General features: G+C 50.6%; 1 protein-coding gene and 1 long non-coding RNA gene across 11 annotated transcripts in view; one reads left to right on the top strand and one right to left on the bottom strand.

The window, feature by feature from the left end:
- LOC309646997 overlaps positions 1–27,445 on the bottom strand; it is a 404,605-nt gene that overhangs the window by 283,674 nt on the left and 93,486 nt on the right. The window lies entirely within an intron of this gene.
- The window catches only part of AGO2 (argonaute RISC catalytic component 2), a 114,604-nt gene that overhangs the window by 36,647 nt on the left and 50,512 nt on the right, over positions 1–27,445 (top strand). For all 10 annotated transcript variants that reach the window (XR_014255691.1, XR_014255692.1, XR_014255693.1 and 7 more), the window contains one exon: positions 20,785–20,980. Coding sequence is in view for 7 of the 10 variants with exons in the window: in XM_082433834.1 (XP_082289960.1) it covers positions 20,785–20,980 (196 nt within the window). In the remaining 3 variants the exon portion in view is untranslated. The remainder of the gene's footprint in view (positions 1–20,784; positions 20,981–27,445) is intronic.

Raw genomic sequence — 27,445 nt, 5'->3', positions numbered from 1 at the left:
TCTTCCCTTTCATCACTTTAAGTATATCATGCCACTCCCTTCTGGCTTGCAGAGTTTCTGCTGAGAAATCAGCTGTTAACCTTATGGGAATCCCCTTGTATGTTATTTGTTGTTTTTCCCTTGCTGCTTTCAATAATTTTTCTTTGTCTTTAATTTTTGCCACTTTGATTACTATGTGTCTCGGCGTGTTTCTCCTTGGGTTTATTCTGTATGGGACTCTCTGCGCTTCCTGGACTTGGGTGGCTATTTCCTTTCCCATGTTAGGGAAGTTTTCGACTATAATCTCTTCAAATATTTTCTCTGGTCCTTTCTCTCTCTCTTCTCCTTCTGGGACCCCTATAATGCGAATGTTGTTGCGTTTAATGTTGTCCCAGAGGTCTCTTAGGCTGTCTTCATTTCTTTTCATTCTTTTTTCTTTAGTCTGTTCCGCAGCAGTGAATTCCACCATTCTGTCTTCCAGGTCACTTATCCGTTCTTCTGCCTCAGTTATTCTGCTATTGATTCCTTCTAGTGTAGTTTTCATTTCAGTTATTGTATTGGTCATCTCTGTTTGTTTGTTCTTTAATTCTTCTAGGTCTTTGTTAATCATTTCTTGCATCTTCTCAATCTTTGCCTCCATTCTTATTCCGAGGTCCTGGATCATCTTCACTATCATTATTCTGAATTCTTTCTCTGGAAGGTTGCCTATCTCCACTTCATTTAGTTGGTTTTCTGGGGTTTTTTCTTGTTCCTTCATCTGGTACATAGCCCTCTGCCTTTTCATCTTCTCTATTTTTCTGTAACTGTCGAAGTTTTTCCTTTGTAATGTTTATTTTTAACCTCTATTTTATTCTATTAAAAATAAAAAGACTTGTGTTCATTGTAGAAAAACATAGTGACTACAGAAGGATGCGTTAGTTGGGGCACATGAAGCTCTTAAATAGATCTAAACATAACGGCTCCTGTAGGAATCCAAACTCATGGAGGTTTATTTTTCCTCTGTATAAATTTCCAGGGGTGTGTGGGGTTCATGCCCTGTTCCGGGAGCATCCTGAGAGCAAGGCTGAGTGCATCTCCACCCTGAAGGCGAGGGGCCTGGAGGGGAGGTCTGTGGGGTTTCCAAGGGTCCGCCCGTAGCCTCCCTCCTGCCTACGCACACCTAACCCACCGTTGCCTGCACGAGCCATGTAGCTGGGCAGCATATGCCCACTTGCCATAGAGGAACACGCAACCAGAGCACGGCAGCCAGCCAGCAGACTGCCATGGTGAGGGAGCGAGAAGAAAATTAGAATCTACCTGAGCTCATTCCTCACAGCCACTCACATCCGTCAGCGTGCTCCTTGCCGGGAGTTGCTCTAAGCGCTGGGGTAGAGCAGTGCACGCTGCCCTCGTCGGGTTTGCCTGGTGCACGGAGGACTCGATGCGGAACGTGCCAGGCAGCAGGTGCTGGAGAGGCAGGTGGAGCACGAGGAGGCGGAAGGGCGGATGCTGTTGTTAACCAGGCGGCCGGCAGTGGTCTCTGCTAAGAAGGTGACGTGTAAACAAAGACCTGAAGGAGGGAAGCAAGCGAGCAAGCCACACGGACCTCTGAGGAAAGTGGGCTTCGAGCAGAAGAAGTGGCAGGTGCAAAGGCCTTGGGGTGGGAGCCTGTCGGGCAAAGAGGGGAGCAGTAGGAGATGCGAGAGAGGTCAGGGCAGTGGCAGGACTCCGGCTGTTACTCTGATTGAGATCGGGGGCCGCTGGGGGTTTGAACAGTGACGTCGTTTGCCCTCCAGTCTCTGGCTGCTGTGTGGACACAGAGGGGACCCGTTAGGAATTGTGGGGTCACCCACCAGGAGATATGACGGCTTGGACCTGTGTGCCAACGGTGGAGATGGTGGAGCTGAAGGAGTCTGCACGGTACAGGTGTTGAAAGGTGGAGGGCAGTCGGATTCAGTCGCGGGCTAGGTGTGAGATGTGAGGGACAGAGTCGGGTGACACCGGCACTTCGGCCTGAGCCGAGGACACCGGCGTGGGAGGTGTTAATAATGCAGGGTCTTAGTGACCCTGTTACGCGGGTTCAGAGGAGTCGGAGGAGCAACCAGTGCAGAGGGGTTGGGGGGTCAGCAGAGGGTCCTGGGGAGGGTGGGGTGGGCTAGGACGCGTCAGACCCGGGCTGTCTGTTGGGCGTCCCGGCGGAGGTGTTGAGAGGGCAGCAGGGGGCTCGTGGGACATGCGAGCCAGAGAAGAGCCCAGCGGAGGTCAGGGGGCTGGCAGTGCGGGGCCGGGCGTGATCACCGGGGCGTGCTGTGGCTGGACGTGTGGGGCAGAGCTGGTGCGCAGGGCTGGGAGGGCAGGAGGGGAAGGCGGGCGGAACTGGCCGGGCACAGAGGAGGAACAGCTGGGGAGGCGGGAAGGGAGGCTGGAGCAAGCAGAGACTTGATGCAGGAGGAGCGATGGGCTGGTGGGAGGTGTGTTGGGGCTGCCTGGGGCACAGGCCTGACTGGGGAGAATTCGGAGGAGAGCAGCAGGTGCAGCCGGCTGATGGGTAGTTGGAGGGGGAGGTGGGAGCCCAAGATTGCTTTGTTCCTCAGGTCTGCTGAGGGCTCGCTGTCTGAGAACATCTTTGTTCTCATTCTTCAGGGAAAGTTTCTGAGTGCACGTTTATAGGTTGAGAGTTACTCCCTTTTAGCTCGTCGCTGTTCCTCCTCTTTTTCAGCCATACATGTTGCTGTCAAAGTCGGCTCTCTGTGGGTGCTTTATAGCTGATCTGTGTTTTTCTCTCCAGTGTCTTAGAAGACCTTTTCTCTCTCTGTCTTGTTTAAGACGGGAGTCATCGCAGCGTGCGTGTGTGCTGCTGGGAGTGAGCGGGCAGAGGGAGAATCGTGGCGCAGAGAGGAGGAGGGGTTGCGGGAGCGCTGGCCCCGATTTCGGCCCCTGGTCTGCCGCAGGCGTGGGGCGGTTGGCCTCGGGAGCCCCCTCCTGATGGCTGTTATTCCCTCTGCGGAGAGCGGGGAGCTGGGGGCAGGGGGGCAGGAAGCAGGTGGGCAGCTGTGGGCGGGAGTGGGCCGTGGGAGTGCGCAGAGGGGTCCCGGGAGGCTGGCGGTCACAGAGGACCGGGGGCCCAATGAGCAGATTTTTCCTGTCCCCCACGGGGCTCCGGTCAGACCAGCGTTGCACAGTCCTGGATCCCAGGGGAGCCCGCTTTCTCCGAGCTGACCAACTTTGTGGTTTGCTCTCTGCCCTCAGAGACGTCCTTGCCCAGCTCTCAGTCATCGCAAGGCCTGCTGCCTCCAGCCCCTCCTAGTGTCGGGCTGACTGGGCTCCGGGCACCCAGAGCCCAGACTTGTGCCATTGACCGCCACCCCCGCTTCCCTGAATGGGGACATGACTGACAAAGGACCCCCCTCGGACCCTGCCTCAGCTCCACGTGTGCTTCTTCGAAGACGCTTATGTTGCCTGTTTACCACGACAGGACTGAGTAGGGGGCGGCACTGCTCAGAAATTGGTGTTTGTGCCTGTTGCCTGTCGCCGCCCGTGGCCTCGCTGGGTCGGGGTCCGGACCGGGCATGGAGGCTGCGGTGTCCCTGCCCCACGAGGCCGTGGCTGGGAGAGAGCGCGGTGGCTCCGGGCTGGAACCGTCTGGGGACGTCTCCACTCTCACGTCTGGCACCTGGGCTGGGGCGACGCCAAGGCCGGCCTCAGCTGGGCTGCCCGCGGGGGCCTCTCACGTGGCCAGGCTGGGCTCCCCGAGGAAGTGTGTCAGGAGGACGTGTCTGGAGAGCAGACGTTTCCAGAGAGGGCGTGGAAGCGCCTGGTGGTTGTGACTCCGCTCATGAGTCCCGGCGTCATCTCCCCTTCGCACCCCACCGCCGGTCCGAGCCGTCACAGGCCTGTCCGGGCTCAAGGGAAGGGGGCGTGGGCCCTGTCTCTTGACGTCGAAGGATTTGGGCGGTTTTAAAGCCGCTGATGTGTTGTCCTTCCAAAAGACTTGAAACTCAGGCAGCACGGCAACACGGTTGGCTGTGTTGTTGGAGGTGGCCGTCGAATGCCAAGAATTCCTCAGTGACAGCGTGTGGGAAGCACTGACCGCACGTGCTCAGCTACACATCAGCCCACGTTGTAGGCGCTAGAACTCCTCACCCTTCCCGACGCCCCCGCCCCGGTCCCCACTCAGCCGGCTTGGCTGGAGGAGTCCAGGTCCCGCCTGTGCTGCCGGCTGTGTGACCTCGGGCAGGTCACCTCACCTGTCAGTCTCGGCCTCTTCTGCAAAGTGGTGATAATCCCTGCCTTGCAGAGGTGTCGTGAGCGTTCCAGAAAATGTGAGGTGCCAGTGGTCCAGGCCCTGGAAGGTATTCCTGGGAATAACCTTATCGTGCTCAGCAGAACTATTTGCAGAGGGTTACACACTGCACCTGTGTTCGAACATGAGACGGCCACCCAGAATCTGGTTTCCTTTTCCTCTGAGTGAGTGCACGCTTCCGGGATCTTTAAGGCGGCCGTGGCGTGTGCCGCAGGGCTCTGAGTGGAACGGGTACTTAACCCCGAGGCCGAAGGCGGAGGCTCTTGCCGAGGGCAGTGTTGCTTCACCAAGCCGTCTTTCAAGTCGGTTTTATACCTGCGCCTCTTTCATACCTTACAGTTTGACGATGTTGTTTGTAAATGGCGTCTTTGTAAATTAACTTTCCTAATTAGTAGTTGCTCACATACAGGGGTGCAATGGATTTCTGAAATCTTCTTTCCAGCAAGCCTGTTGAGTTCTTTTTAGTTCTAACAGCATCTGTGGATTCCGTCTTAACTTTATGTAGGTGGTCATGTCGTCTGTGTGTGGCAGTTTTGTGTCTTCATTTCCAGTCACATTGCATGTTTCTTTTTCTTTTGTTACCGCCCTTGCTCAGATCTGTTCAAGTGGTGATTCCAAGCCTCGTGGTTTGGTTCTGTCCTCAGAAGAAATGCTTTGCTGTGTGAGTGATGTTTTCAGGAGGTTTTTATTAGATGATCTTTATCAGGTCCAGGAAGTCCCTTATGCCAAGTTGGAAGGGGCTCCTGTCTGTTTTGTTTGTTTTTATTTTCTAAATCATGAGAGGATCTTGTTTTCAAACAAGTAAAAACTTACAAGCTATATAAAGAATGTCTGTATACATGCCACCTAGTTTAAAGAAATAGCTTTAAAATGGCTAGAAGCGCTAGGACCACTTTTCTGTGTGTAGTAAGTGTCTCAGTTAGGGGCTGCCCAGGCCTCCAGGCCGTGGGCCGTCAGGGCCCTGCAGATGCAGGTTCCCAGGGCCGACGCAGCACGCCCAGCTGGCTGCACAGCTGAGCCCCCTTCGCTGCTGGCTGGCTCTGGGGGCCGCCCTGTCACTGAAGGTGTGGGGCCTCACAATCCTGCAGGCTGTTGCTTCAAATTCCAGCGCGCCTACCTTCTAACTGTGGGACCCTAATCATTAATTTCAACCCACTCCGTCTATGAAGTGGAGCCAGTGATAGACCACTTTATAGAATCCTTAACACCGGTTGGGCAAATGAATGCAGTGCCCTTGTTCAGATGCAGGCTTGTCAGTGGGATTACGGACATTGTTACAGATGCGGAGTTACGGTCCAGTTTCAGTGAGCGCTCACCCAGCATTGACGACCTGCCAGGCCCAACGGCGTGCTGGGGCGGCGACAGGAGTCAGCCTCAGGGTTGTGGGAAGACAGATATCTTGGCCTGCGAACTGCCAAAGCACAAGGTAGAATGGGCCCTGGCAGTGGACGCATACACAGTGCGGAAGAAACATCACAGGCGGAGAGGTCAGTTGGGGAAAGTGTTGGGTTATTATCGCTTTCCTCTAGTTGAGCAAACAGCAACAGCAGAGCCGGGGGAAGACGTGCAGTGAGGCGGGCTCGTGGGCCCAGGAGGTCTGTCTGCAGGATTTCCTGTTTTCAGGGAGGAAGTGAGGAACAACAGCTCACAGAGAGGGTGAGGGACGCGCTCAGAGCAAGGGAAGCGGAGCTGAGGCAAGGAATGAAGACAGGCTGAGCCTCGTCTTGGGTAAAATGATTTTAAAAGATAGTAGGTTAAACAGGAAGAAATGTAGAATCACTCCCGGTGAAGACTTCAGCAGTGTTTGGTTTGACAGTTGATTAGAATGAACTGCTTTGGAATGTCACACCTCTGGGGACCAACCCAAACTTCTGAATGGTTGAGTCCTGCTGCCTTGGTTGGTCCAAAATAGTTCTTTTTGTGCAGTGACTTCAAAACATCTGGCCATCACCCCCCGAAGTCATCCTTCAGGCAGGGACGGGCGCTCTGTTCCCATGAGGGTCAGACGTGGAAACCCTGGAGTTCATCCCTCTCCCACTGGTGTTGCCGCATTGGGCGGCTGAGCTGCGTTGTGGGCACCTGGGCCTGTCCGTGCTGTCCCATCTTGTTCCTTCCTCCTCCTCCTCCTCCTCTTGTGCTGGACCACGTAGAATAATCCACTCAGTGGTGGACGGACGCCCTGCAGCCTGGGCATCCAGGGTCACCTGTCAGTTCCCCAGCCGGGCAGATGACATGGCACCTTGGTTCTGAGTGACACGGGTGTGTGTCAGCAGCAGCCCAGCTGGTAGAAATAGACATTTTCTCTTTTCAAGGCAGGCGAAAGGCTAAGACTTCACTCAGTAGCCCTGTGGGACAGAACTAAAATGTTGGTTTTTCATTCTTGATGTCGTTTTTTTTCTTCCTGATTCTCTTTCTCTTAAAATTCATCAGGCCTTACAGGTAATGCTGATAGGTCAGGTTTTAGCGGATTTGCATTAGCTGGAGCTATGTGAATGCTAATTTATCCTTAGTCCATTACCGAAATTAAACTTAAGGCTTGAAGTCAGCAGGTAGTTCCCAGGGAAAAGGCCCTGGCTCAGAAGCCCGTTAGCGGCCAAGCCTTTACTGCCTGAAAAGCCATTGGGGGGGGGGGTGGGAGTGGGGCGAGGCCGCCAGCCCCTCTCCTTTGCTGCTCACCTGCGTGTGTGCAGATGGCGCTCAAGTAGTTAAAAGAATGGTACCTGCCCTGAATAGGTGAGGCGTGCCCTCTGTATTGGGTTTTATTTTCCATTTAAAAAAAGAGAAAGAAATGCCATCTGTCCGTGGGTGGCCCCCTGCCGTTTGGCGTCACTGCTCCAGCGAGTCGTGGGCTTGCCACGCGGACCTCGCCCAGCATTGGTGCAGACTCGCTTCCCCAGAGTGGGCCCTCCAGCGTCGGTCTCCCCTAGTGCTTGCACGTACAAGGCGGTGGTTTCTTGCCACCTCAGAAGATGATTCAGCGTGTGTGGAGGGAGAAGGGGGACCCCAGCCTGAGTCAGAGCTCTGGGTGGGAGCAGGCCCACCCCGTGTGCCGAGGGCCACATTCCGACATGGGCAGAAACAGCGTCTGAGCTGCTTTTTTTCTCGTGTGCAGTTGCAGTGTGGGTTCCCCTTATCTGGGCTGTAAAACCCAAACTGTGGCTTTAATCTTGTGTTTCATATAACACGTGTGCAGGCAACAGTGCAGAAGCACGTGGTGAGCTTGGGGCGAGGACATCTAGGTTTACACCCTGCCCTGGCAGGTGGGTGCCCTTTGGCGGGTCCCCAGGCACTGCCCGGCACCTAGGGTCCTTCCAGGCCTCCTGGCTGCAGAGGGAGGCGGAGGCTGCCCTGTCTTCCAGACATGGAGCTGGGCACCTGCTGCCTGCCGTGGGCGAGGGGCTTAACCTTCTCATCTCACTCTGTTCATCTGTAAAATGCAGACGGAAGTCTTAACAGGCCTGCCACAAATCCTGAATTAGGCAAGTTTTAAAGTCAGTGTGGTTATCTATTAAATGGGGGTAATGACTGTGCCTATATCTTGTAGGTTTTTAAAAAATTAGCCTTATTATTATTTTTCCAATAATAGATAAAATATGCCCACTTAAAAAATACAGAGGCATAAAGAAGACCAATCATAGTATGACCATTTAGGAAATAATCACCGTCAATATTTTGTTTTTCATCCTTCCTTAAGTTTTCCCATTCATACACCAAGCGTGTGTGTGCGTGTGTGTGTGTACGTGCACGTGTGTAAATAGAGGACAAATGTGATTGCATCAAACACTATTTTGGAACTTTCTTCCACTTGGACATCTTTCCATGTAATAATTGTAGATGTGTTGTGTCAGGAAATTACTGTAATGGTTTATTTAACCAGCCCTCTACTGATGGACGTTTTTGTCACTGTCAGTCTTTTATTATGATATACTACGATAAACACTCTTAGGTATACGTATCTGGGTATTTTAGGATGAACACCTAGACATTGAGTTAACTAGATCAAAAGGCACATGATTTTAAAAGATTTCTGAAACATACCTTCAAAACCACCTAGTTTGGATAAGCGTGATTTTTTTCCCCAAGCTCTTATAAATGCCAGCTGGGCAAAAAATTACTTACAGTTTTTTTGGGGGGGGTGGGGATTTCTTTGACTAAAGGCTGAATGTATTTTCTATGTTTGTTGGCTACTAGGGTTTCCTATGCACACTCTCCATTTATAGATGTTGCCCATTTTCCAGTTGGAGTTTTTAATCCTTAGAAATTTAAACTCTATATCCAGGTTTATATTCTAGGTTTGTGAGTTTATTATGTCAAAATTTTCTGAGTTTATCCAGTGATTAGAGAAGTCTTAAAAAATCTCATGTACTCAAGCTTGCCTGTTGTGACCTCTGCTTTTGGCTCCCACCCCATAATTATAAAAGGTTATTCAATTTTAATATATTTCTTTGGATGTTTTTGTTTCACTTAAAAATGTCTATTTACAGTTTGTATCCATTTGGAATTTTTTTTAAATAAATTTATTTGTTTTATTTATTTATTTTTTGGCTGCACTGGGTCTTTGTTGCTGCGTGCGGGCTTTCTCTAGTTGCGGCGAGCGGGAGCTACTCTTCGTAGTGGTGCGTGGGCTTCTCATTGCAGTGGCTTCTCTTGTTGCGGAGCACGGGCTCTAGGTGCATGGGCTTCAGTAGTTGTGGCGCATGGGCTTCCGTAGTTGTGGCTCGCGGGCTCTAGAGTGCAGGCTCAGTAGTTGTGGCTCACGGGCTCAGTTGCTCCGCGGCATGTGGGATCTTCCCGGACCAGGGCTCGAACCCGTGTCCTCTGTGTTGGCAGGCAGGTTCTTAACCACTGCACCACCAGGGAAGCCCTGGAATTTATTTTTAATAAAATGTAAGGAAGCTCTCCTTAATTTTTTAATATTCAGAAAGCTGTTCTTGTCCTCCTGTCCCACTCATGGACATGCCACCTTCGCCCCCCCATGACCTGTCATAGCGGCCTGCTTCCGGCCTCTCTCTGACGTGTCTGCCCGCCCCCTTCTGAAGGTGGGCACCCCGAGAGCAGGGGAGTCGAGGGTGCTCAGGCGGTGCCCGGTGAGTGGGGTCGGAGCCGGTGTGTGGAGGTGCTCAGCGTAGGGCCGGGCATGCGGATCTCGGGGAGGGCACTGAGCGCTGTGCAGTTCGGCTTGCTAGCAAAGCTCTCGTGCTGTGAGGGCAGCAAGACCTGTGTCTGAATCCCGGCTTTGCCTGTCACTCACCTTCTGGTCACCTCGGTTTCCCATCTGTAAAGTGGGATCGTGTTTGCCTTACCCAGGGTGAGGACTAGACGAGATGATACGCATGATACACAGTGTATGTGCCTGGTGCACTAGTGGTGGCTATTACTTCCTGAATTATTATGGGAGCTCAAAATAATAATATACATATTACAAAGAGAAATCACACGTTTTCTGTAGGTACTGAGAGGTGTTCCAGGTAACTAGGATGAAGTAGTTAATGTAAAAGGGCACTAAATTGAGTTTTCTGAACTTTCCCAGCTGCTTTAGAGGGATGATAGGTTAGATTCCTGTATGTTTGGGGTGATGAAAAGGATCTGGGTTCTGTGGAGAAAAAGACTTTCCTGAAGTATGAGAGATGTCATGTGAACTCTTCCGTAAGGGAGGCTGGGGGAGTCGAGGGATTGCGTTGGCGAGGGCTCAGTGGGGACTGCTTTGGTGTCGGCCCTGTGGTCGGCGGGCACGGTGCCCTCTGTGCCGCCCTGGTTCCTCACCTGTGGAGTGAAGACAGTGTCCGAGAGGGTGGACGTGAGAACGACGAGGAGGCGCCTGAAGTCTCGTGCCCGGAACGTAGCAGGTGCTCGATCAGTGCCGGCCTCTTGAGCTGAAATGGGGCAGGCTGCTCGCCCAAGACGGAATGATAGTCCTCACATGAATGCCTCATGTTTTTGCCACAAAACACTTGGCATTGAGTTATAAATCAGTAAAGGCGTTTCTACTAAGAGTTGGTGTGACACTGAGCTATTCTTTTTTCATCTGTGCACTCGTTTGTTCAGTCATTCATTAAACTGTTGCACCAAACCAGACCTAACCTCTGCCCTGGTGATGCTTATGTCGGTGGGAAAGGCAGTTACTAATCAGAGAGTCACAAAGTAACTGTAAAATCAGAGCTAGTAAGTGCTGCAGAGAAATGTGTGGGAGAAATGCACATATAAGATAGTTTTCCTGTTTTCACGGGGCTTTTTTGTAAAGTGCTTCCAAACTCTCTGACAAACGCTTGAAAGAACCACTAGTCCACAATAATGTCATATCAGCCATTTGGGGGACATTTCTGTAGGAGGTAATTTGCATTTTACAAGTATTTCTTTAATCCTTCCTTGTGTTGATTATAGTATTTCTGATATCGTTGAGTGAAGACAGATGGTGAATCAGAGGGGGCATTTTTAACTTAAGAGGGAAAGTTCATTAAAACATTTTCTATGAGAAAAAAAGTTTTCTTTTTACACATCACAGGGGTGGCTTTGGGGACTGTTCCTCAAAGAAGATTCTGTTTTAAATGCTGGTGGGAGTTTCAGGTTAACCACAAAAGCCCACTTAAAAACCCATTGTCGGACTTCCCTGGTGGCGCAGCGGCTAGGAATCCACCTGCCAATGCAGGGGACACGGGTTCAAGCCCTGGTCCGGGAAGATCCCACATGCCGCGGAGCAACTAAGCCCATGCGCCACAACTACTGAGCCCACGTGCCACAACTACTGAAGCCCGCGCGCCTAGAGCCCGTGCCCCGCAACAAGAGAAGCCACTGCAATGAGAAGCCCACGCACCGCAACAAGAGTAGCCCCCGCTCACCACAACTAGAGAAAGCCCACGCGCAGCAACGAAGACCCAACGTAGCCAAAAATAAATAAATAAATAAGTAAATTTATTTAAAAAAAAAAAAACCAACCAAAAAAACCCCATCGTAGACAAAGTTCTTTGAGTTTGCAACAAAAATAGAGACTAATATGAGTCACTGACACGAGGGTAGCGGGGTGCTTGTCTTGTAATTCATCCTCAGTGGTCCGTCTGGCTTGTGGCCTCTTCCCGTGCAAGCTGCATGCTCCCCGGGAGAAGGCTGAATACCTTCAGGGTTTCGGGTCAGCAGCTGTCCTGGCGCTGACCTGCCGGCCTGACCTTTGCGGCCGGCTCTCACCTGGGCGCATCTGCCCCTGGGGTCAGCTCCCTGTTCAGGCCGCTGTCGGGGCCCTTTCTTTGCATGTTACCAAGAACCAGGTGGGAATTTCCACCGAGAGAGGAAGACGTGAAAGGCTTACAGGAACGGTGGCCCGCGCGAGGGGGTGACACATTTACAGAGAACAGGTCTGCAGACCACGGCTGGCTGCCTTCCTTGCAGGGCCTGTCCCCATCCCCTCCCCGGTCTGGGGAGGCTGCCAGTGTGTCACCGGGCTCCGCCCAGCCCGCCCTTCCTCTTCATCTAGCCGAGTTGCTGTGCAAGCCTGCCCAAGGGCGCGAGGAGGAAGCGAAAGTCCTCTGGGTGCTGTGGGCACAGGGGAGAGGGGCTCACGGCCCGGGCTGGGACCTGCAGGCCTGGGGGCGTCAGCGGGGCTTGATGGTCAGCCTCGTGCCGTGCGGTGTCCCCAGAGCCCCTGCGCTCTGGGCTGACGTTGACTATCCCATCGGAACGCCGGTGGCACCAGACATTGCTGAGAGCAAGTCCTCCTGCAGTGACCGGGCCTGGGTCCTCCCTGCCCCGAGCTGACTCTGAGCTCGCGGGGCAGCGGGAGCGAGACCCGGGCCAGGCGGAGGCGTCTGTGTCTCGGCCTGGGTTCCATCCCAGCTCCACTTGGCGGGGCACTCGGGCCGGACGTGCGTGTGGGCGAGCCTTCCTGGGTCCTGGTGTCTGGTCAGATGGTCCGTTTCTCCGGGAACTCGGCTGGGTTTGCTTTGTTTCCCTGCTCACAGTTGGCTGTCGGCCGCCCGGGTCTGACGCTGCAGTCAGGTTTGACTTGATCTCCAGCTGACAGCAGGCGTGCCTGTCTGCATTCTTAGTGCTTCGTCCTGAGGCTGCTTCCACTCACGTCACCGAAAAGGCTGCTGCGATTGTGTAATGCAGTTCAGTCAGTTTCGGTGGCCACAAGCGAGACCTGCCTGTGTAGGCAGCAGGTGGATTTGGTCAGTGGTAACCGTGTGTCCTGGTTTCAGCGGGAGAGTGCTGGTCGGTCGGCATCTGCTCTCTGGTCTGTGCCTGACGAGCTCTTCTAGCCCGCGAGGAGACACACAGACCCAGGCCTGGCCCGGGGAGCCTGACACATCACGCATCCCCGAAGCCTCCGTGTCCTGACAGCGACATCCAGAAGCGTCAAGGAGCTGATGGCCACACCCGGCTTGGCCCCAGGCTTGGCGTGGAAGAGCTGGACAGCCCTGAGCTGTTTTTATCACTTTCTTTTGCCTTCATAGTTTCTGGTTGTGATACCCAATATAATGAAAACAGAATTCTAAAAGGAAAATAGAGGATGCATGGCTTTGAATACTAACGCTTACTTTGAGATTCTGGAAAGAGCTTTACAATGGCCTCCTGGTATCTGGGTGGCAAATCTTTGATCCCAGCCCCACTAACACTTGGGTGCTGGTGGGCTGGGCTCACTTCCTGGAGGAGTGCCCCACCCTCCAGCCTCCCAGCAAGGCTGTGGCCCAAGTTCAAGCAGCACCGAACAGCCAGTGAGTACAGACAGGACGTAATTTAGACTTTTCTTAAGGAACATTTCAGTCACCCAGGAGTGAACAGTCACGCAGATCTTTTTGTTCTTGAATGTCAGATAACTCATAATAACATGTGGTGGAAGGAGCGGTGTCGGAGCGGGGGCCGGGGACGGGGCAGGCAGCACTGTGCCCCTTCTGGGAAGTCCTGGTGCTTGCCGCTCGGTTCCTTTGCGCTGTTTCCTGGCCCTCCCCGAGAGCAAGCCCCCAGACCTGCCTCGGCACTGTGACCCCAGCACCTGCCCAGATCCGGCTCACAGTTGATGGCTTAGAGCAGGTGAGGGTGAGTTGCTGTCTCCTCTGGGTCTCCAAGGTTGTCCAAGGTGACTCCAGCCTCCAGGTTCTGTGATTTATTTCAAGTCATCCGTGGTCAGGAATGCTGTTCTCGGCCTGATGGTGTAAGCTGGCACCCGGACCTTGGCGTCTGTGCTTGAACAGCAGAGCTGGGGTGAAGGCGCAGGGCGGAGGCCAAGCCGATTCCAGGTCTCGGTGCCTCACCTAATGTGGTTTGCAGTTTTTGAAAGTTCAGTTCCGTGTGCCTAAGTACTTAGAAAATAGCAGAAATGAAGAGCATCTCTGAACAATGATGCTTGTCCCCTTGCTCACCCCGGGACAGCTTGATTTCCACGCTGGTCATCAGGGAGTTTTGCCTTGCTTCTTCCCAGGATCCGCTGCCATGGCCCTAGGTGGACAGCGGCAGAGCCGTGGGCCCTGGGGCGCTGCTGTCAGGCCTTATCAAGATGTCTGATTTCTGATTCCCAGCTCAGCCGCGTGGTAGGCGTGGTAGGCGTGTGATGAGCAGAAGCCTGGAGATCCTGTTGTCATGGCAGCCGGTAAATCGTGAGCTCACGTCACGTCAGGGATGGGTGATCGCAGGGCAGCCATGGAGACAGAGCCCCTGTTGGCCTGCAGGGCGTGGTGCTGTCTGCGGGGCTGCTCCTGGGGGAGGGACGTCAGACCTGCCCACCCTCCACACCGCCAGGAGACCACGGAGGCTTTGTGACGTTACCAGCAGCCGAACCGCCCTCCTCCCTGCTTAGAGACGAGGCCTCCCTGTTCCCTTAGAGCAGGTGGTTCCCAAAAGTGTGCAGTCGTGAACCTCTTTGTCAGTCTGGTGACGCTTGTGGATGGATCCCTTTCCAGAATAATGTTTTTTAAGGCAAAGAACAAAATACATAGGATGACAAAGAAAACTGGTTGTACTGAAATAGTTATCAAAATACCAAACCAAAAGGGTGACAGAGTAACAGATGGGTCCTTTACCACCTTTAATAACAAGGTCCAGCAGCAGGTCTAATAAATATCATGATTTTGAAGGAGCTTCAGGTTTTAAACGTACATTGTGGCGTCTGTGACCGCCATCACGTGACAAGAGAGTCCTGTGTTTTCTGCTTGTCTGGGACACAGACCTCAGTAAGCGGCAGCTATGATTATGCTCTGAAATGCTAATTGAATGAACTGGGTGAGGCTGGATGATTATGCACCGTTAGTGCATCTCTCTTATTAATTTTGTTTGTCTGTTTATAAATATTTATTTATTTGTCTGGTTCGGGTCTTAGTTGCGGCATGTGGGATCTTTCGTTGTAGCGCGCAGCTTCTCTAGTTGCGGTGCACGGGCTTCTCTCTAGTTGTGGCACACGGGCTCCAGAGCGCACAGGCTCAGTAGTTGCGGCACGCGGGCTCAGTAGTTGTGGCGCACGGGCTCAGTTGCTCTGCGGCATGTGGGATCTTCCCGGATCAGGGCTGGAACCCGTGTCTGCTGCATTGGCAGGCGGATTCTCAACCACTGCGCCACCAGGGAAGTCCCCCGAGTGTATTTTTAAAAAATATTTATTTATTTATTTGGCTGCGTGGGGTCTTAGTTGCGGCACGCAGGCTCTTTGTTGCAGCGCACGGGCTTCTCTCTGGCTGTGGTGCATGGGCTCAGTAGTTGTGGCGTGTGGGCTCTCTAGTTGAGGGGAGTGGGCTCTAGAGCGCATGGGCTTAGCTGCTCCATGGCATGTGGGATCTTAGTTCACCAACCAGGATTCTTAACCACTGGACCACCAGGAGAGTCCCTTGTTTGATTTAAACTTGTCTACTCTCTCAGGAGGACTTGAGGCAGCTCCGCTTTGGTGGCAAACCTCACATGCTCTGATGACAACAGGACCTGTGTCTGAGTCCTAGCTTTGCCTGTTAGTCACCTTCTGGCATAACAGATGATTTAAATTTTCTTTGTATTTTTCTACATCTTCTGTAATAAGGGTGTGTTTTGATAATCAGAGAGAAGACTACAGTATAGGAAAGATTCACCCAGTCGCCCACGTCTACCGTCATGGGTAAGGAAACAAGACGGCTTCCTTGAGTGGCAGTTACCCACGGGTGCTGCTTTAGGGAGTGCCCCGCGATCTAGTCGGTGAAGAATGGCCCCGCCGCGAGCTCTTGGATACCTGGCACATTCGGAAGGAGGCCAAACTTCCTTCTCTCGGAGGGGGTCTTAGCTGACTGGGAGGTTGCCTGGCGTCTTGGGGCCCCGCCAGTGCTGGTCCGTATAGGCAGCAGTCTCAGGGTATCTCCTTGGCTCCTCGGGTGTGTGACCCGCGTCCCCAGTTCCGGGTGGGAGAGAGGAGGGGTGATGTGTGGGTTTGCGTCCCTGTGCCTCCACCCCTCGCTCCGGGGGGGGCTGGGACGAGCGAACAGCTCTGGCGAGGGGCTGCCAAGAGATGGTGAAGGCAGGTGTCTCACAGCCCTGCTCTGGGACCTTCCTCTGACAGGCCAGCGACAGTCCAAACCTTGGGGGTGGGTTTCTGCAGGACGCCCAGTGCAATGACAGGCTCGCCTCCCGTGGAATCTCTTGAAAGCTTTCTGGTTTCTATGACCCGGTTACTCATACAGGAAGCCGATTACTCATTCACTACATGTTTCCCTTTCACTGATTGAGCTGTGGCTCTGAAGATGGAAATTTTAAACACACGTGCTGGATGATCAACTCGGCAAACACTCGGTGCCTACTTTGTCCCTGACGCTGTGCTGGATTCTCAGGCTCGGGGACGTCTGCCCACAGCACTCTGGTCAGGAACAGGGGCTGGTGGCCGACTCACTGAAGTGCTGGGGCTGTGCTGGCGGTTGCTGTGGACGAGTCCTTTCCCGCCGTGACAGACAGTGTTGCTGGACGAGAAAGAAGCGTTTGCCTTCCTGATCCCAAAGGTTTTGCCCCGTGCCGAGGCAAGCCTAACAGCGGGAAATCCATCCCAAACAAAGCTGTTTGATGAGTTGCTGGGTGGGAAATGTGCTGTGCATGCTGCCTGGGGTTGGGAGGAGCGAGGCTGGGGTGTCTGCCGACAGTGTTCACAGGAAGGTCAGACCTGAATTTCTCCGTGAAGAGGGGAGGAGATGTGAGAGAGCTTGGAAGCTGGGGGATCGCTCGCTCAGCCTGCCGGCACGGCAGGAGCAGGGGAGGTGAGGTGGCATCTTAAGGGGGGTAGGCACTTGGGGCTGGGTCCCTGCTGAGCAGGCGGCCAGCGCCACGGCCAGTTGGCTTAACGCCAGCTCCGTGAACTCCTCCCCAGATGCTGCCTCCTGTTGTGCTGTTCCTTGGGCTTCCATTTATTTGTAGATGTTGGTGGCACCGCTCCTGGGAGCGCAGGGTAAGAAGCTCAACCAGGGAGCTTGTGCTCTGGGGTCTCCCCATGTCCCCTCCTCATCCTTTTCCTCCGACACCCCGCCCGTCCGGTGCACCTGTGCATGGCAGCCCCCATTCCTGCTGCAGTGAGAAGGGCCGCGGGCCGTGCGAGGGGAGCGCCTGGAGAGCTCACCTCTAGGTGACGCTGGGCTGGATTTTCGGTTCCCCGTGTCACACGTGTGTGCCCATTCGTCCCTCCTTTTGGCCTCGGGGCCAGGAGCTGACACCTCCTCCCAATCCCCTGTGTCCCGCGTCCCTTCCCAGCGCGGGCGGAGCTCTGTCCTTCCACTGCTCCGCTGCGTCCTCTCGGGGCGGAGCTCTGTCCTTCCACTGCTCCGCTGCGTCCTCTCCGGAGCTTTGTTTGTGGATCTTCCTGCTTGTTTCGACCGTTTACACTTGGGACTCCCTGCGCATCAGAAAAATAGATCCAAGGTGTCTCAGGACTGAGGCCCGGCGCAGTTTTCATGTCCCTCGGTGGGAGAGTTTCCTTCCCGAAGGTATGAAACACAGGTCCTGGGCTTCCCTGGTGGCGCAGTGATTAAGAATCTGCCTGCCAATGCAGGGGACACGGGTTCGAGCCCTGGTCCAGGAAGATCCCACGTGCCGTGGAGCAACTAAGCCCATGTGCCACAACTTCTGAGCCTGCGCTCTGGAGCCCGTGAGCCACAACTACTGAGCCCGCATGCCAATAGCCTGTGCTCTGCAACAAGAGAAGCCCATGCACTGCAACAAAGAGTAGCCCCCGCTCAGCGCAACTAGGGAAAGCCCGAGCGCAGCAAGTAAGACCCAGTGCAACCTAAATCAATCAATCAATCAATTTATATTTAAAAAAAACACAAACACACAGGTCCTCACCCTGTTCCCTCTGCTTAGAGGGCTTTAACTTGTGACTTTATATTCCATACGCCTCCCCATGAACTGTCAGTATTTTCATTATTAAAAGCTAGAAGCAAGGAAGAAATATCTTATGAAATTATATATTTTATGAATAATTTACCATTGCATTTCCCCCATTGCTTTTATTAATACAGGTTAGTGACGCAAACTGGTGAACTGTTCTCCTTGTTTCCCGCGGCTTATCGTGTCCAAGTGGTGGGTGTTGGGGGTATAGGAGGCGTAGGCTCAGCCTGAGAGGTGGGCCCCAGGCCTGACCCTGCCTTGCTGAGAGGTAGGTAAGGCCGGCGGGCTTGGGCGGGGGCGGGGGCAGCCTGGGGAGTGGGATGGAGTGGGCACGCCCGCTGTGTTGCTCTCTGGGCCTTGGCCAGCTTCACGGTTCACAGGCGACCCCTTTGCTCCGTAGCTGTGAGGCGCAGTTAGGGAACGTGAACCAGAAGGGGCCTACTGTATAGCACAGGGAACTATACTCGGTATTATGTAATAACCTACAAGGGAAAAGATTCTGAAAAAGAATATACATGTGTGTAAATATGCGTGTATATGTATACTGTATATCTGTATGTGTAAAACGGAATCACTGTGCTGTGCACGTGAAACTTACACGGCACTGTAAATCAGCTGCAAGAAGGGAAACCGGGGCAGCACTTTGGGAGCTGGGACTCCCTTCAGTGTGGATCGTGCTCTGGTTCTTCAGGCTGCCCTGGGGGCCGGATTTCTGTGGCTCTGTGGCTGGACATTTCTCGGGACACAAAGGTTTAACCTTGACTCTACGTTCACAAGATTCCTCTTGCCGGGTGGGAGTCCATCTGAGGACAGAGACCTCGTGTCAGTGGGCACTCAGTGCTGAGTGCAGAGAATCTGCATCTGTCCCCAGGGAGCAAGCGGTGTCCCCTCCTTGGCGTGGTCAGGACCCTCAGTGCGAGGACCCCGTGTGACCTGCTGACTTTGGAGAAGTAAACACACTAATCCACTGGATGTCCTGCACTCAGACGCTCTCCTGGGAGGTGATGTGTGAGCTGCTTGAGAACTCTGTTTAGTTTTGTATCTTTGGTCTCTGGCACTCTACCCAGCACGTAAGGGGCACCCAGGCGTGCTTGCTGAAGGGATGGGCTGCTGTGCAAGGCTGTGAATGTGTCATCTACGAAGTCATGGTAGCTTAGTGGAGAGAGACCCGAAGGTCTCCAGATGGTTTAGCTCAGTGAGATTAATAACCTTTAGACCTTTTTTCATAGAAAAGGTCTCATAACCTTTTCTAAAAGGTTATTAACCTAAAAGGTTATAACCTAAAAGGTTATAACCTAAAAAATAACCTTTTCTCATAGAAAGAAACCAAAGTATAAAACAAGTAATTCAAAGACTCCCTGAGTTTTTCTGTGTCAGAAATACAGTAAGAACAGCTTCTATTATTTTTTGTAGAGTACTTTTGTTTCCAGTGAGTGTCAGTAGGGATTGCAGTACATGGAATTTTTTTTTAAATGAGAACTTTTTTGAAACAAAGATATTTGAGCGAAAATTAAAGGTACACTGTTAATCGGAAATTTTTTTCATTGGTTTTTTTCCTAAAACGAGTTTGAATTTTATTAATGGAATTACTGAAAATTCGAGTTGGGACGAAGCGTTTTTTTGTTTTGTTTTGTTTTTGTTTTTTTTAACGGTCTGTGGGGGGAGAAAAGCACTCCTCGATTAAGTTAATGGATTTACGAGTCACGGAGGAGGGACACTGTCATGGCGATCTTTGTCCCTTTAATTCCGTATGAGTCTTACCCCTTTGCCTTTGTCTCGTTTGCTGACGATCACACTGCCCCATCTTTAATCTCTCACACGCAAAGAAAGAGAACAGAAGTGTGCATGGCAAGTGTGGTAACCAAAGAGGTATCATAAAGCATTTTTAAGTAACGAATTGGCTTACTGTTGAGACTCCTTTGTGGAAAGGTGATCTTGGCGTTTTGCAGAGAAGGGGGTGTTGAGTCTTGGCTTCCAGGAGAGAGATGGCAGGGGTAGTTGAGTACCACGTTGACCCAAGCACAGCCGTCGGAAGTCCCTGGAAGAGGGGCTGTGGTGTAGGAAGTGGTTCTCAGGGGCGCAGTGCCAAGGTCTGGGTGTGAGTGTCGGTGTCGGGAGGCTCTGCGTTCTTGACTCTTGATGTTGCAAACACCTTCCTTCGTGGCTTCGGTGGTCCGTGGCAGAGGACACTTGGTGGGCGACTCTGGCAACCTTCCTTTGCCTGCGTGAGCTTGGGCTTTCCCACGTGTGAACGGATGGGCTGGCTCCTGAGCGTCAGGCGCTCCCGCAGACCTTGACCCGCAAGCTGCTCGTGGTCCAGCTCGCCAGGCGGAGGGCCAAGCGTGAGGACAGCGCACGGCGCGGCAGCCTCGTGCTGGAAACGCGAGCAAAGTGAGCTGGACACACGAGGGCTACAGGAGGGAATGGGTTCTTCGGGATTCTTGGGCGGGAGCTGGCATGTGCGGGCTCTGAAGTGTGAGGCTGGTTCTTGGTGGGGAGGGTCCTTAGAGCTGCAGAAGATAAGGCCGAGACGTGAGTGCCTAAATGTCGGGGCTGCGTGCTGGGCGGCCACCAAGGTATCTGGCCGGGGTGAGATCAGAATGTGTGGAAAGTGGGTGAGGGGCCTGGAAGCCGAGCCCCCACTAGGATGAAATGGGAACCCGAGCTGAGGCAGAGAGAGATGGATAGGAAAAGAGGCGTTAGAGAGAAAAGCGGGTAAAGTGGTGAGCATTGTTGAGCAGTTGGCCATGAAGAATGTGTGGGAAGGGTCTTGACAGTGGAGTAGACCGCAGCCTCATCGATGGAGGCGCAGGCCTGGGGGAAGGACTTTGAACTGTGGGTGCAGGGCTGGAACTGTGAGCCTGTCAGAAGAAGTGAAGAGGGCCGGTGGAGAAAAGCCGAGCGAGGGGGGACCAGGGAGGGAAGAGTCTGAGCAAGGAGGGCAAGGTGCAGTGTCGAGGCCGAGTGGCCGAGGAGGGCCGCGCTCTGGGGGACCTTGAGCCTGGCACTGGGGGGGCTCTGTGATGAGGTGGCCCCGGGCGGGGTGGGGGGTGAGTTTCAAGGGGAGGAGGAGCAGGGGGGAAGGAGGGAATGGCAGTGCCAGCGGGGCCTGTGATGGCGGGGTCCAGGGAGGTGGGGAGGGCAGCGTGCACGGGGCAGGCGCCAGGCCCCTCTCAGCGTGGTCCCTGGGTAACAGGCGTTCTCTTTGCCATTTCCAGTGCTTGCCCCTCCTCCACCGCCACCGCCACCCGTCCAAGGGTATGCCTTCAAGCCTCCACCCAGACCCGACTTCGGGACCTCCGGGAGAACGATCAAGTTACAGGCCAACTTCTTTGAAATGGACATTCCAAAAATTGACATCTATCATTATGAGTTGGATATCAAGCCAGAGAAATGCCCAAGAAGAGTTAACAGGTATTCTGTTTTGTCCTTTATTTTAAAACGAATCAACCCTTCGATTCTCTGCAGATCCTTCGGACCTTTTCCCCCCAGGAAGCTCCTGTTGCATTTTTTTTTTTTAAGTGTTCTTGTGTTGTAAATGTGCCGCTCGGTGAGTCTTGACGAATGTTTAGCCACGCCCATCGCCCCCGAAAGTTGCCAGTGCCCCCGCCCCCCACCAGCAGTGCTGGGATCCGTCCCTGGAGGCTCGTTTCCTGCCTGGGAAAATGGAGTCGCACGGCCCACGGGCCACGAGAGCTGAGAGCTGCCCCTTCATCCTGCTCCTCTCAGCATGTTTTTGAGCTTGACCTGTACCATTGTGTGTGTTAATAGCTTCTCATTTTTGTTGCAGAGGAATGTGTTACGATACAGTTATTTCATGGTTCATTTACTCGTCCTCTCATTAGGTGCTTAGGCGCTCTGGGCTTTGCTGTTATGAATGAAGCTGCTGTGAACTGCTTGTTCAAGTCTTTTGTGAACACGCGTTTTCAATTCTCTTAGATAAATACCTGGGAGTGGATCAAAGGGTAGAGTAGGTTTAGCTGTATGAGACACTGCCAAGTAGTTTTCCAACGTGCCTGTACCGTCTCACGCTCCCATTGGCAGTGAGAGTTCCCGCTGCTCCACATCCTTGTCAGCACTTGGTGTGGTTAGTCTTTTTGATTTTTGCTGTTTCGGTGAGTGTGTAATGGTTTCTTATTGTGGTTTAATTTTCATTTCTTGATAACTAATGAGTTGAGCACCTTTTCATGCATGATTTCCTTTTTTTTTTCCAATGAGTTGTTTGACTTTCTCTCTCCTTTTTAATTTGTTTGTTTGTTTGTTTGTTTATTTTTGGCTGCATTGGGTCTTTGTTGCTGTGTGTGGGCTTTTTTTAGTTGCGGCGAGAGGGGCCTACTCTTCCTTGCTGTGCGTGGGCTTCTCATTGCGGTGGCTTCTCTTGTTTCGGAGCACGGGCTGTAGGCACGCGGGCTTCGGGTAGTTGTGGCACGTGGGCTCAGGAGTTATGGCTCACGGGCTCTAGATCGCAGGCTCAGTAGTTGTGGCACGTGCGCTCAGGAGTTATGGCTCACGGGCTCTAGATCGCAGGCTCAGTAGTTGTGGCACGTGGGCTTAGTTGCTCCACCGCATGTGGGATCTTCCCGGACCAGGGCTCGAACCTGTATCCCCTGCATTGGCAGGCGGATTCTTAACCACTGCGCCACCAGGGAAGTCCCTGAAAGTGGTTATTATATTGTGTGTTCTAAGAAACATTTGACTTCCTGAAGGTTACAAAAACACTTGTCAATTTTTTTTTTTGAACAATTATAGTTTTAGTATAATTCCTTTTGCTACTGTTGACATGTGTTTTACTGCTACATATGTTATAAACCCCATGGTACAATGTTGTTATTTTAAAGAAATTAAGAAAAGAAAATAGTCTGTTTACCCACATATTAACCATATCTCATTCTCTTTATTTCTTTCTGTTGATCAGTGTTTATACCTGGCATCATTTCCCCCTCAGCCTGAAGAATATCTTTTATCCTTTCTCATTGTACAAACCTGCCAGTGATGAATTCTCCCACCATTTTTTAAAATCTGCAAATATGTTTATTTTCTCCTCATTTTTGAAAGATTTTTGCTGGATGTAGAATTTTAAATTGATAGTTTTTTCCCTAGCACCTTAAAGATGTTATTACATCGTCTTTTAATCCTCACTGTTTCTGATGAAATCTGTTTGTTGTTGTTGTTGTTTGTAGTTCTCCCGTATCTGTCTTTTTTCTTTCAAATACTTTCTAGTTAATTTTGCTTTTCAGCAGTTTGACTATGATATGCCTAGGTGGAGTTTTCTTTGTATTTTTCCTTCTTGGGATCCTTAATGTTTATATCTTTCATGTTATTTGGGTGACATACTGGCAGTCATTTCTTTAAATTTTTTTCCTGTCCCATTCCCTCCTCTACTTCCAGGACTGCAGTTATGTGTATGTTAGACCATTTGATATTGTCTTGTGATTGTGATTTTTAAAAAAAATTGTTCTCCCTCTTTTCTCAGTTTGGGTAATCTTTATTGATCTCTCTTTAAGATCACTTTATCTACCCACCCCCCCGACCTTTTTTTGGTAATATCCAATATTCTGTGGTAACCATCCAAAATTTTTTTTCATTTATGTATTGTACTTTTTCTAGAATTTGCATTTGGTTCTTTTTCATAGTTTACATTTCTGCTGAGATTTCTCATCTGTTCATTCATAGCTGCATCTTTTTTCTTGATGACTTTGAATGTATTTATAGTAATAGCATATTTATGATAGCAGCCCGTGTCTGCTAATTACAGCAGATGGGTCATTTCAGGGTCTGTTTCTATTGGCAGGTTTTCCCTTAGATTACATGTCACCTTCCCTTGCTTATTCACATGCATAGTGAATTTTTTGTCTGTTGAGCATTATGTATGTCACGTTGAGGGAGTCTGGCTTTTGCTATCTTCTCTGGTACCCTCCCCCACAAATTCCTACCTCTCCTGCCCCCGTCTCTGCAGCACAGCAAGACTGCTGCTCTCTCACACGCCTTCCCCATTTTGTGATTTGGAAAGTGTTCCCAGCGGAGTGAATGTCTGTTCTCCTTCCCTCGGTGGTCACAGTCCTAAGCTGCCTGTTTTACAATGTCAAAAACAGCTCTCGGGTTTTCTCTAGTTTCTTTAGTTTTTTTAGGGCAGGAGGAGAAGTCTACTTCCTTTGTCATGGTCAGAAACAGAATTCTGAGTTGCAGTTTGATAATAAGTCAGATTGGTTACCCAGTTTGTGCTGGTGCCCTATGAAGTGCTCTTTGCTGTAAATTTTTTCCTGATCACAATCTTTGTATGAGAAAGAATGTTTGGGGGTTCATTTCCCTTATTTGTAAAACTAAACAGTTGGATTCACTCAGTGTGGCCAATATACATTGGTCCAGACTTTTTAGAAGGTGGCTTCGTATATATGTTAAAATAAAAATAGTATATACCCTTTGACCCACCAATTCTACTTCTGAGTATTTATCCCCAAAAGACATGTCTCCAAAGAAACAATACTTGACAGTTATATGAGGTCCTTTAAATATGTGCTTACTAAAATATGTGTTTGTGAACCAAAACTTTGGGCACAACTGGTTGAAACAGCTTTATTTACTAAAGGTCTTCTGAGATCTTTTAATATGCCTTATATGCTCTGAGACGCTCAATGAATGGGCTTGTTTGATTTTGAGTTTCCTTGGGACAAAATCCTGTGAGAATCTGATTTGGATATACTCTTAGAGCTGGAATGAAGGCATGAAAAAGCACATTTTCTGGGCTTTTGATTGGCATGGTGGCAGTGGGCTCTTATTATGCCATCGACCACAGTGTACAAGAAGCTTTCTTGTATGAAAATAGGCATGACTAAGGCTTTGTCATCTGGCAACAGAAGAAGGCGGACGGTGACTAAAATGCGATGTTTTTACCTGACCGTATCCCCACGGTCCTGTTGTAATTATGACTGCAAGGTTCTAGAGTTACCCAGTGTTTAGAAATTGCCTCATGAAACAGAAAGCAGCAAAGATGGGTCTCGAGCTGCATTTTTTTTTCAATTTATTGCTAGAATTTTATTTGGTTGTTACAAAATCTGCAAGGGTATGTATATTAAAAGGTGGGGGGGGGGCATGAAAGGCAGCCAGAAGAGTAAGTTATCTTCAAGTTACCTAAAGTGCCAGGCTAATTTTATACTATATTTAAACCTTTCCAAGAAAGTAAAGTAGCATAGGTAGGCAAAGGAATTGTTTGAGAGAGGGAAATAGAGCGAGAAGCCTAAGCCGTAATGAGGTAAGCAGACACATTCATGGGAAAAGACTTCATCCCACTTTAACTAAATTTCCATATTTCTAGAAAGAAAACCAAGGTTAGCCAACACCAAGCTGAACATCATATAAAGAAAAACAACAGCCCTTAAATATTTAAGGGTGTTGAGCTGCATTTTGTGGCAAGGCCAGCCCGCATACTGGCATGCCATGCTGCTCCCCTGGGTTTTGAGCCAACCTGAGAGTTGCTGCGTAGTTAAATGTGTGAACCTTCAGGGTTCTTCTTTTTACTATTAATTCTGATGGACTTTGGCCTAAGGTCCAATCTCAAAATTGTAATCATTCATCTTAGAAGAATGTTGGAAGTAAAGTTTTTGTGCTAGCAAAACCCACGTGCTAAAACCTTGACTTAGTCCCTCTTGGCAACCATGCTACCAACCGGCCGACATTTATGAAACCTCCGCTGTGTGGTAGGCACTGTGCCGGCGGGTGTACGGTGGGGGACAAGGTAGGCATGGTTCCTGCCCCTAGTTGGGAAGAGAGAGTCAGAGCAGTGACTGACAGTATCGGGGCGGCACTGGAAGAGGGGACGCGGAGTGGAAGGGGAGGTGGAGGAGCAGGCAGCTCCTGCGCAGACTGTCCCCTGGCACTGACGCTGTCCAGACAGTCCTCGACACCCCACCTGCTTCCACACTGCAGCCTCTGTTAAAGCAGTGTCTGAATTCTGAGTTCCCCAAACTCTGTGCAGGGCACATGGTAGATATTTAATAAATTCAACCCTGAGGCTTCGTGCAAGACTGAGAGAAAAATGCCATCTGCACACGTTCTGATGAGTCATTGTGAATCCCAGCCCGGTGTGCCCTTAGTCTCGATCGCCATTCTGAGTGGTTTCTGTGGGAGGGGTTCAGTATAAGGCAAGGTCCCTCTTCTCAGGATGCCTCCAGTATCATCGTGGCTGCAGTTGGTCACACACAACAGCCAGTGCCCAGAGCTGGTCTAGGCTGTGCGGGCCTTACGGCCAGCGCTAGGAAACCTTGCCAATGGGTCAGAATTAGCGGTGCCGTGCTCGGAAGCGCGGGATGGGCTACTGGAAGGAAGAAGGTGTGCGCCTCACCTTTTGTCTGCACTTTCCCTCTTGTTCCTCCTGCGCTCTGTCGAGTGGCCCTAGGAGAGCACTACACAAGTGCTCACGCTGTGCTTGGGGAGAGCGGGGCAGGGCAGCATGACTGTGTCACTTGCAGCCTGCTGCTTACGGGCGCTGGCCGCTGGAGGAAATGTACATCGGTCCAGGCTTTTCAGAAGGTGGTTTTGTGTATATATGTAAATAAAAATGATACCCCATATACCTTTGACCCACCAGTTCTACTTCTAAGTGTTTATCCCAAAGAGAGATATGTACAAGGATGTCTAATATTGTGATGGCAAAAAGCGAGAGAGAAAAGCAGTCATTTCTGTGTCAACCAATGGGGATGGTTAAGTAAACATACTGTGGAGTACTGTGAAACGATGGACAGCAATGAAATGGAGTTTCACAGTATGAATACCACGTCTGGAAACATAGACAACTGTGTGGTTTGTTAATATTACATTACAGTGCATGATACAATAACATTTCTATTTCTAGACTTGATGCCACTTTGTATATAGTGACAAGGAAAGGTGTTAAACACACATCCTGAGAAAACAGCAAGCTCCAGAACCATGTGTGTTTAAAAAAATAATACACTGTATTTTTTTTATGTACCTATGTATTGATAAGTGCATAGGTTTAAAAATAATAAGGTTGCTTCTGAGAAGAGAATTGAAGTAAAGAGGTGGTCTAGGCGGACTTGGAGCATTATCCGTGTTTGCAATTTACAGTGAGAATGTATTAATGAAAAAATCTGTGTAATTAGAAATTACCAAAAGAATACATTAAAAAATGTTTAGTGACTTATTTATTTTATAACTGGAGGTTTGTATACCTCTCAATCTCCCTCACCTATTTCACTCATCCCCCCCTGCAACCACCTGTTTGTTCTCTATGTCTATGAGTCTCTTTCTGTTTTGTTATGTTTTTTTGCTTGTTAAGTGAAATCATACAGTATTTGTCTTTGTCTGACTTCTTTCACTTAACATAATACCTTCTAGGTCCATCCATGTTGTTGAAAATGGCAAGATTTTGTTCATTCTTATGGTTGAGTAATACTCCAGTGTATGTATGTGTGTGTGTGTATGTATATATATACACATACACACACACACACAGTACATCTTTATCCATTCATCTACTAGTGGACACTTAGTTTGCTTCCATATCTTGGCTATTGTAAATAATGCCGCCATTAACATAGGGGTGCATGTATCTTTTATATTGTTTATCTAATTAGTGTTTTTGTTTTCTTCAGAAAAATATCCAGAACTGGAATTGTTAGATTGTATGGTAGTTTTTAACTTTTTGAGGAACCTCCATACTGTTTTTCCATAGTGGCTGCACCAATTTACATTCCCCTCAGCAGGGCACAAGGGTTCCCTTTTTTTCCACATCCTTGCCAACACTTTTTATTTGTTGTCAACCATTCTGATAGGCGTGAGGTTATATCTCATTGTTTTGTTTTGCATTTCCCTGATGATTAGTGATGTTGAGCATCTATTCATGTGTCTGGCCGTCTGTAT

This window comes from Balaenoptera physalus, assembly GCF_965194825.1.
Source record: "Balaenoptera physalus genome assembly, chromosome: 17".
NCBI lineage: Eukaryota > Metazoa > Chordata > Mammalia > Artiodactyla > Balaenopteridae > Balaenoptera > Balaenoptera physalus.
The sequence above is the reverse complement of the archived record's forward strand: the minus strand, read 5'-3'. Positions and strand labels throughout refer to the sequence as shown.